The 10,199-nt window shown below is 45.9% G+C and overlaps 1 protein-coding gene across 1 annotated transcript; it reads left to right on the top strand.

Annotated features, from left to right (window-relative positions):
• Positions 1-1,294: 1,294 nt before the first annotated feature.
• Positions 1,295-3,691, top strand: TEX46 (testis expressed 46). Its single transcript, XM_011358029.2, has 2 exons — positions 1,295-1,483; positions 3,204-3,691. The coding sequence occupies exons 1-2, from the start codon at positions 1,295-1,297 to the stop codon at positions 3,399-3,401; spliced, it is 387 nt and encodes a 128-aa protein (XP_011356331.1). The 3' UTR covers positions 3,402-3,691.
• Positions 3,692-10,199: the final 6,508 nt, after the last annotated feature.

The following is a 10,199-nucleotide window of genomic DNA, read 5'->3' as shown; positions in this document are numbered from 1 at the left end:
AACTAATTTTGTTAAATTGTGGTAAAATACATAACATAAAATTTACCATCTTAAGCATTTTTAAATGTACAGTTCACTAGTGTTAAGTACATTCACATAGTTGTGCAAACTCTAGACCTCTTTTCAGCCCCTGGTAACCACCATTCTACTTTCTGTCTCTATGAATCTAACAACTCTAAGTACCTCATATAAGTGGAATCATGTAGTATTTGTCCTTTTATATCTGGCTTATTTCACTTATTATCCTCAAAGTTCATCTATGTTGTAGCATGTATTAGAATTTCCTCCCTTTGAAGGCTAAATAATATTTCAGTGTATGTATATACACCATTTTGCTTATCCATTCATCTGTTGATGGATTTTTGAGTTACTTCCATCTTTTGGCTATTGTAAATAATGCCACTATGAACATGAGTGTACAAATATCTCTTCAAGACCCTACTTTCAAGTCTATGGCCATGCCACCCTGAACATGCTCAATCCCATCTGATTTCGGAAGCTAAGCAGAGTCAGGCCTGCTCAATCCCATCTGATTTCGGAAGCTAAGCAGAGTCAGGCTTGGATGGGAGACCACGTAGGAAGACCAGGTGCTGTAGGCATAAAAAAAAATAAGGGATTGTAAGCTGACAAGGTCCTTGCAATCTGTGAGGTCAACCAAGGGTTGTCTTGCTAGCTAAAAAAAAAAAAAAAAAGACCCTGCTTTCAGTTCTTTGGGAAATATATTCAGTAGTCTATATCCAGAATTGCTAGAGCAGCTTTTTTAAAAGTTAACATCTGGCTACAGAGCGGACCCCTAATCAATATTAAATAGTAAGTCAAACAAAGTTACCTTCTCCTAAAGCATCAGGTGACCAACAGGTAGGCCAGTTCAATAATATTCTAGTATAACTGTTGATGAGTTTGTAGTAATCTTTTTACCTTATTTCCAAATTATGAATAATTCTTCTTTGCAGTCTTCTTTACTATGAGGTAAAGGCTCTGTATTGCTGTCTATTTTATTCTCAGCGGCTAGGCCCAAAAGTACTGTTGAATGAGCAAGGTATCACTAAGGCCTACATCACCTGGCTGTTATGAGGACATCATGAGATGATGCTTGCAAACTGCCTGTCAAAGTCTGGCACATAGTGGTTGCTTAAGACATAGGAGTAGTTAATATTATTGTTATGCGGCAGCTAGGGGTTGGGGGCTGGTCATAACTCAGAGGAGGGGGCAGCCATGACTCTTGTTATGGAGGCAACTGTCCTAGAGGGGGGACAGATGTTGGGTCTTGGGGCCTGGGTGCCACCAAGCCATAATGGGAGAACTAATGTCTCTTTTTAGGAATCTCCAGGGGATACTTGATTCCTCAGGCACCATAGGAGCATTGGTGGCTTGGCTGATCAGCTATAAGCCAGTCTTGTTTGGGTTCTTATTCCTTCTGCTGTTGCTTAGCAACTGGCTGGTCAAGCATGAAGTCAAGCCCACCCCCCCAGAGCCCAAGCAGGTGAGCAGAGGAACTTTAGCTTCAGCTGAGAGTGATGAGGTATTTAGAACTAGATTGGGGGTTGAGGGATAGGGTGGATGTCAGGATAATGGCTCAAGACTGAGGAATCCACAGCTCTGGTCTAAGTCCCTGCTCTAAGTCCCTGCTCTGCAGCTGACTCTTGGGTGACAGAGGACAAAGCATGGTCTTCACAAGGCTTCAGTGGCCTCAGGTGTAAAATCGGGACCACCTCAGCCTCTCCTACTTCATGTTTGATATCAACATGCTTTGGCAACCGTATCAACTAATTTAAAGGAAAAAAATGAAAATGGATGAGCTAAAGATACATAAATAACATAGATACATCTCTAAAATATAATAATGAAGATAGGAGAGATATACATAGATTATGATATCTTTCATATAAAGTTAAACATGCAAAACAATAGCCTATTTTGTTTATGAATACACATGTATAGTGAAAGTATACTAAGGCAGGATTTTTCAACCTCTGCATGGTTGACATTTTGGGCCAGATAATTCTTTGTGTGGGGGCCGTTCTGAGCATTGTTGGCTATTTAGCAGCATCCCTGGCCTCTACCCATGAGATGCCAATAGCACCCCTCACCCCTCACAACCAAAAAAGTCTCTAGCCATTGCCAAATGTCCCCTGGGAGAGTAAAAGAGCCTCCCACTGAGAACCACTCCTATAAAGAAATGCATGGAAAAAGTAAAGACCAAAGTCAGGATTGCAGTTGAGATGAGGTTCAGGGAGGGCGGAGAACACTCTAGGAGAGGGATTCACAATTACGTACCTTTGTGAAGTTTTATTTCTTAAACTGGTGCAGAAACATGGGTATTTGTTGTAATATTTACTTTTTTGCATGTCCGAAATATTTATTTAAAGGGTTTTATAGATCAGGAGGTTGTGGCTAAATCTAAAAAGAAGAGGTAAAAGTGTTATTATTAACTGGGTAAGGGGGCAGATGAGGATTATAAGGATAAAAGCAAGTTGTGAGATACAGACTTGGAAGCTAGAGATTTTACAGTAGTGGTCCCCAACCTTTTTGGCACCAGGGACCAGTGCTCCTATGAGAATCTAATACTTGATCATCTGAGGTGGAGCTGAGACAGTGATGCTAGGGCTGGAGAGTGGCTGCAAATACAGATGAAGCTTTGCTCGCTCACCTCCTGCTGTGCAACCCGGTTCCTAACAGACCGTGGACTGTACTGGTTCATGGCCCGGGGGGTGGGGGACCCCTGTTTCACAGGGCCTGACAAAATTCTCAGGCACACTGGGAAAAGCATAAGCTCCGGAGACACAGATACATTTGGGTTAAGGATTTTATGTCCTCTGTGAGTACAGATTAGTGGACTATTTCATTTACTCCTGTGAACCAAAGGCAACTGTAGGTTTTGGGAGTGTGGCTGTTCTCCCATTGGCCGAGTGATGCTGAGAGAGAGACCTTCCCTCACTGAGCCCCAATTCTCTCGCCCACAGGATGTATGCAAGATGCTCTCCTGGCAGGCTGGTTTGTGAGAATTGATTAAGGTGATATTTATAAATCATCCAGCATGGGAAGGGGTTATCATTAACCAAACTTTCTTCTTTTCCGGGTGATGGGGAACTTAGGAAAAGGAAGAGAAACCAAAGACCCCTGAAGCCAAACCCAACAACAACAACAACAACATCATGAATACAAAAGAAGTGGAGAGACTTCATGCCTGCTTTGCTCTCCAGGACAAGATCCTTGAACGACTTATGTTCAGTGAAATGAAGTTGAAGGTCTTAGAAAATCAGATGTTCATCGTATGGAATAAAATGAATCACCACAAGAGGTCGAGTGGACGGAGGGCTTTTCCCATGAGGAAGCACAGACTGAGGAGGCATGAGTCCATCTTCTCCATCTTCTCTGATTGCACCTCCAATTCTCCCTAACGAGGTCAGAGAGACTGGGGTGGGCTGGCCTCTTCTGATGTTACCTTTGCTCAGTAAAACCCATCAGAGACTATTGGATTTTCTTAGTAAATCACACTGGAGAGGAGGATTGGAGGTTGAAAGGTCACCTCTGGAAAAGAAATCTATTCACCAGGTCAGCCAGATAGCACCTAGATACAACCTGACAGGGGCTCTAGAACCCAGGCCCTTTCTCTCTTCGAGCTGGACCACCTCAACCCCTCAATCAGCCCTGGTCCAGGGAGCTATATCTGTTCACCTCGAGTCTTACAATGGCCTCCTCAGTGCTGTTCCAGCCTCCAGTCTCCCCTCACCCTGTACTCAGGCCAGAGCAAGCCTCGTCAAGCATGGTACTGAGTGTGTTCAGTGCCTGTTCTTGAGCCAACGTCTCTCTGTGGTTGACAGAATAAAGCCCATAATCCTTACCGTGGTGTTCAGGCCCTCCCTAATCTGACCCCTTCTCCAGCTCTCTTTCCCCCCATTTCTCATCCTCACGTGCTTTATACCCTATGCCAGAGTATCCTAAACATCAGTAATTAGAGTACCAACTTTGTGATTTTTGCTGTAGCCCTGAACCACCTGAATATTCAGCTCAACATTGTCTCTTTAAGTTAACTATTATTTTCCTTAAATCTATAACGAAAAATGATAATGAAGATAAATAATTTATCTGTAAGTTAAAAAACAGCCTCATTTGCCTGAAATAGAACTTAACCGTCAAAATACAACGGAAACAAAAATTATGTTAAGTTCCAACCGGAACTGGATTGCCCTCTGAAAGATGTGAGCCTGTGAATTTGGGGTTAAAAAGGGAGATTAGCAAGTGTTAGCATTTGAAAGAAGTGCTAGCACCAAGCTGAGACTTTATAAGAATTAGAAAGGAAACCACTGCCTCACTGTGACTTGATGCCTCAAGTCTCTCTCAGCCCCACAAGTCTCATGAACTCTAATCAAACCAGATGACTGTCCAACCCCCAGATGCACCCACATCCCTGCTCACCTGGTTTCTTCCCCTAGAATCTCTTATTTTCCCTTCTCTGCTGTTCACGATTCCAAAGCTAACACCACCACAATGCTTCCCTCAGCCCAGCTATAACAAATGCCTTTCCTTCACATTCTCCTAGCATTTCATCTGTAGTTCTACAGTGAAATGTGTCAATCTGCTGATACTTAATTTGCACACATTTCTATATCCCTTTCGCACCCTCCAACTAGATGATAGACTCTTTGAAGGCAGTCACAGTATCTTGTTCATCTGTTTACACCGCCCCCCTCCGCCCATAGCACCTAACACGGTGGCTAGTATGTGGTCAGTGCTCAACACATCATATCTGTGATTGTTGATCCCAGTCTTACATGTCCTGACTTTTTCTCTGCCCTCTCATTTTATGATGACTCTCCTATACCCTATTTTGTTTAAGAGCAGGATCTCGGGAGCTTGACTGCCTTGCTTTAAATCCCAATTCTATCAACTCTCGGCTGTGTGATCTCGGACAACTCTGAGTCATTTACTCCTGCTGGACCTCAGTTTCCTCGTCTGTAGAATGGGGAGAGTAGCACTGCCGACCTTGTGGATTACCATGGGTTAGATGGGTCACTACAGCCCCTCAGAGCTTTGCTTAAACGATTCCTTCTTAGTGAGGACTCCTGTGACCTCCTTTTAAAAAATCCGCACCCCCCGCCCCGCCACCTTGTGGTGTCACATATCTTCTACTTGCCCGTTCAGGTCCAATCTCCTTCCTTCTCCTGCCTTTTCTGCCAGGGGGGCCTACCTGAGTGGACCAAATCATCAGATCCCTTTGCTCTGTGGCTTCTAGTTGAACTTGGTTGACAGGGATCCCTGGCAGAAGATGAGAGGAAAGGAGGATGTTGAGGTGCTTATTCCCCCAGCTTCCTTTTGTGGGGCTGTCTTGGGCTGGTTTAGGGTTGACTGGGCTCCTTAACAAGGGGTCACTCTTCCTCTCAGGGAGATTCTTTCTACAAGGCCTTCTTCTAGGCCTTCTACAAGGGGCCCAGGGCAGTAGCGTCCCCCCAGTTACCAGCCGGGGGGCACAGCACCATCCTTGTGGGTTTTTTATAGCTTGCTTGCGCTTTTGTAAATAGTCCCTTTACCACAGCTTCACAGGCCATTACTAATAGTTTTGCTTGTATGATTAGGCCATTGGACTACCCAGAAATAGCCCAGTAGGAGAATATCCACATAGTAACCATTGCTGTGGAAACACAGCCATTCAGCCACAAACTTTCTCTGTATGTGACATATGAACAAACTTGCAATAAGGCACAACATCTTGAAGAGAACATCTGGAATGAAAAGCTGACCAAGACTGTGGCCTATCGCATCCACTTTGGTGTCCTAGATCCATGCCTGAACCTACTACAATGGTGCTTTCACTATGGAAAGCACTATTGTAGTAGGTTCAGGCATGGATCTAGGGCATCACTATAGTGGAGGTCTGTGGTGGCCCAGTGAAGATCCATTTGACCTATGAAGTCACTGGTGCTCACGGAGTATATATTACTTGCCAGCAATGTTGGCCTGCGGCTCAAGGTGTCTCAAGGTGTGGCACAATGACCTGTAGCTCTGACCAGTTCACAATCAGCAAATTGGTTGCCATGGAGGTCCAGGGCCACGATGGACCTGGTTTAGGATATGGGGTGCCTATTCTCTTCCACCAAGCAAGTACCAACTGACTCTTAAGGCTCTGATGAGCACCTTCGTCATGTGATATGATACAATCTGGTGATGGAATTATCTTTAGAGCACTGCCCCCCAGCTGTGAGCCCTGTCAACATGGAATCCACACTTATCACCTGCAGGTGGTGGGTACAATCGAGTCTTGGTATGACTGGCTTAAGGAGCAATTACATCAGTTGCTTCCTCATCAACCTCTGTGGGCACTTAGGAGGGCAAAGGGTGCACCTGATGTGTTGGGCAGACCAGAGACTCCTGGGTTCCTATGGGAGATGGTACTCTGGGAAAAGGACTGATCATCTTATCTCAGGCACACGAAAGATCCCAGCTGATCTAACAAGAACATACGTAGGCAATCTCAGAAAGCAGACCACGATGGAGGGGTAAATGACCTCTTGCCTCTTCTTCCAGCTCTAGACAGGCAGTGCCGACCGAATAGCCTCAAGCAGGTGCCCAGGCCATGGCCCAAGGCACAAACCTATCACAGTACTGAACATACGTCTCCTACCCCGCCCTCACCCACCAAACCCAGTTATGAGAGACTTTATTGTTGCCTCATTCTGACAATGGCAAGGGCATTGCTCTTAGCTGGCCACAGCCACAAACTGCTGTGCCTTGGGCCTCCACCTTCTGCATGGATGGTGTTGAGGCTCACTAGCAGAATATCGAGCAGCGCCCTTTATATTCCCAGAACTGTTTTGTGCTCTGGATACAGATCCTTCCTTGCTTTCTCCTCGGACATCATGTCACCTGCATATGAACCTTCATGATAATCCAAGATCTGTAGGAAAGGCCACACCCTCAGCCCCAGCCTCTGGTGCCACTGATGAGGTATTCCTGGGTACTAAGTACATAGATTTCATCATTTTATGTAAGTTTTCCTCCCATAACTAGATAGAATCATGATCCACAACTGCTCAGCTATCCTGAAGGGAATTACTATGCGGACAGCCAGAGTTTTCACTGCCAAGGTTATCATGATGCCTTAGCTCAGGTTATGCTGGATAATCACATAGCTTCGGACTATTTGTTGGCTAGATAGGGGAATATTCATACTGGCCTATATCTCCTGTTGCTTCTGGGTTAACACCTTTGGCAAGTCAAAAAGCCCAGGCAGCTACTGCAGGAGCAAGTCCCCTAGCTTCAGGCTACTCTTCCATTTGAACTTGGGGCTCTTTCCCTGGGCTTGGTAGGGACTCCATGGCCAGATGGCTCAGGCTTCCATGATGGGCTTTGTACTATTACTCCAGGCCTCCCTCCTACAATCTCTCTCCAAGATTGCCCACAAATGGTGGTCGTCCCAATATAGGCCCAGTTGATTTCTTCCTCTGTTTTTTTATTCTTCCCCTGTTGATTTCTACTCCTACTGGGCAGGCTTATGCTTGGTGAGCCCCTAGGTCAGGGGGATGGATCTTGGAAAAAGAATTTGTATTGGAAGACTCTGGGGACACACTCCAGGTTCTAGCAATGAGATAGTAAGTGAGCTCCAGGGGGAGCTCCCTTCCCCAAAGCAGAAATGATTCCACGTGGCCTCCACTTCCCAGGGTCCCCAGGTGGCCTCAGCAATGCAAGCCATTCCCCTGGTGTCTGAGCTCAGACCAGTTTTTCTTTACTTGCAAGACTGACCTCACGCTTGCCCATAAAAAAGTAGAATAGTGAGATTTTGTGCGTGTGCACGTGCGTGTGTGTCTGTGTGGTGGTGGCAGCAGTGGTGAGGTTCCTCTTCTGGAGCACACTCCAGGATGTTTCCATGTGCTCTGTGACCCCAGCACCTCTCACCACGTGATGACTGAGGAGAGGTTGGGTGGACCACGAACGCCTCATTCTGCTTCTAAGTTTCTCCAGTAAAGCCCCATTTGCACCTGTGCAACAGGACTCTGTGCTACTTGCCGTCACCCAGTACTCACATCTCCTGGACCTTGGGGCTCAGTCCTCAGATCCCTTCTCTATTCCATCTCACTCCTGTGGTGATAGCTTTAAATATCATCTGTTACATGCCAATGATTTTCTAAACTATATCTCTGATACAGACCTCCCAGTTCCAGATTCAAATGTCCAACTGCCTCGTCCCACACCTTCGCTCAACATCTCAGAACTAACATGACCAATCCTGATCTCTGTCCCTCTGCTCCAAACCCTTTCCACATGCAGGCTTCCCCAGCTCATAGTAAAAAGAATTTGTATTTGTATTGGAATTTGTATTGGAAGGTTAAAACTTTGGCTGTGTTCCTGACCCCTCTCTCTCTTATAACCAGCTCTAATTACTTGGCAAGTCCTACTGGCTCTACCTTTGAACATATTTGGTCTGGGACATTCTCACTGCTGCTCCAAGCCATCACCACTTCTCACCTGAATAAGCCCCCTTGTCTCCCTACCCCCACCCCTGCCCTCTAGTCTGCTCTCAACACGGAAGCCAGATTGCTCCTTCAAAAATGCTAGTCAGGTTGTGCCACTCCTCAGCTCTGCTCCCATGTCACTCAGAGTGAGAACCAAAGTCTTTCCTGTGGCCAATGAGGTTCTCCATGACTTGACCCCACTTTAACTTTCCAACCTTGCTTACTACTCTGTCCCTTACTTAGTCTGCTCCAGCCACTGGCCTCCCTGCTTTTCCTTTAACACGCTAGGCACTCTCACCATGAGGCCTCTGCATCGAATGTACCCTGCCCACCATGGGCTCTCTTCCTCTGCTGTGCATGCATATAGCTTATTTATTATGCTGCCTCTGCTAGAATATAAGCTCAAGGAGGTCAGGGATCTTTGTTTGAGTTGTTCACTGAGATATCTCAAGTACCTAGAAGAGTACCCAGCACTTAGTAGGTGCTCAGTAAATACGTGTTGACAATGTGTATATGTAGCTATGTCTGCTTTGCCATTGAGTCCTCCCCTAGACCCAAGTTTAAGACCTGGCATATAGTAGACCCTCAAAAAAGCGTCTGTTGAATGACTCAATGGGTAAGTGAGCAAATAGATGAATCACTGAATCAATCAGAGCCAGACTGGGAAAAATGCTAAGCAACTTCATTGACCCTTCGGGAGAGACATTTTCTTGTTTAATTTGTCCTTGACATCTTTTCAGCCACATTCCTTCTCAACAGTCCTGATGCTGAGGGCAGGGATCGTCATTTTCAATCTCTTGGCATGTTCTGCGATGAATTCAGGGACCAGAGAGTGACCTCAGAATAACCTGGGAAGAAGGCCACCTTGAGAGGTAGACCTTAGAAGAAAGAGTTTCAGGACAGGGGTACAGAGAGGAACCAAACAATTGTCCACTTGAACTTGGGAAACTTCTAACCCTCTAAGTAACAATTAGTGTCACGGTTCCTGCTCCTAGTTCTGAAACCCTGAACATAGTCCCCAGAGAAGAGAAATCAGAAGAGTCGGGACTACTGGAGTGAATTTGGAAAGTGAGAGGAGAAAGGTGGGGAGGAGAAAAGAGAGTGGGAGTGAGAAGAGGGGGCAAGAGGAGAACGGGAAAGTCAGGGAGAGGAAGGGGACACCAGATCCGTGGGATCATGGAGGTGGCCTCGGGAGGACAAGCAGAACTGCGTGCTTAGGCGCCTTATCTCATGTGATCCTCATTCCTACCCCAAGGGGCTAGGTTCTAGTTCATTACCCTGTTTTACAGATGAGCACATGGATGTCCAAGAGAAGCCAAGCTATCTACCGAAGTCGTACAGAGTGGGGGAGCTGGGATCTGAACTCCAGTAGTCTGATTCAAGGGTCCACTGGGTGAGGTTTAGACTACGCAGGTAAGGAATGTGATTTTTCCCAAGAGCAGTGGGCAGCCGTGGAAGGTTATTTCAGCAAAGGACTAATATGATCTCTTGGTTATAAAAGAATGAATAACTCTTCTCTCAAGGGGCTGTTGTGGAGATTATTTTGGTTCATGGATGGAAAGTTCTGAACAAATGCCTGGAGGAAGAGAAGCAAAGGAATAGATAATTCTTCAGGAGGCGAAGGCTGGGCCAGAAGATTTTACACGTGGGCATCTACTGCCACCATGTGGCCACTTTTCTGTATGACATGGATTCGGAGTAGCTAAATTCGGGAAGGGTGGGGCTGGTTCAGATGGTGACAAATGGCTG

This window comes from Pteropus vampyrus, unplaced genomic scaffold (assembly GCF_000151845.1).
Source record: "Pteropus vampyrus isolate Shadow unplaced genomic scaffold, Pvam_2.0 Scaffold36, whole genome shotgun sequence".
Classification (NCBI taxonomy): Eukaryota; Metazoa; Chordata; class Mammalia; order Chiroptera; family Pteropodidae; genus Pteropus; species Pteropus vampyrus.
Note: the sequence above shows the minus strand (reverse complement) of the source record. Positions and strands in the feature narration are given on the sequence as shown.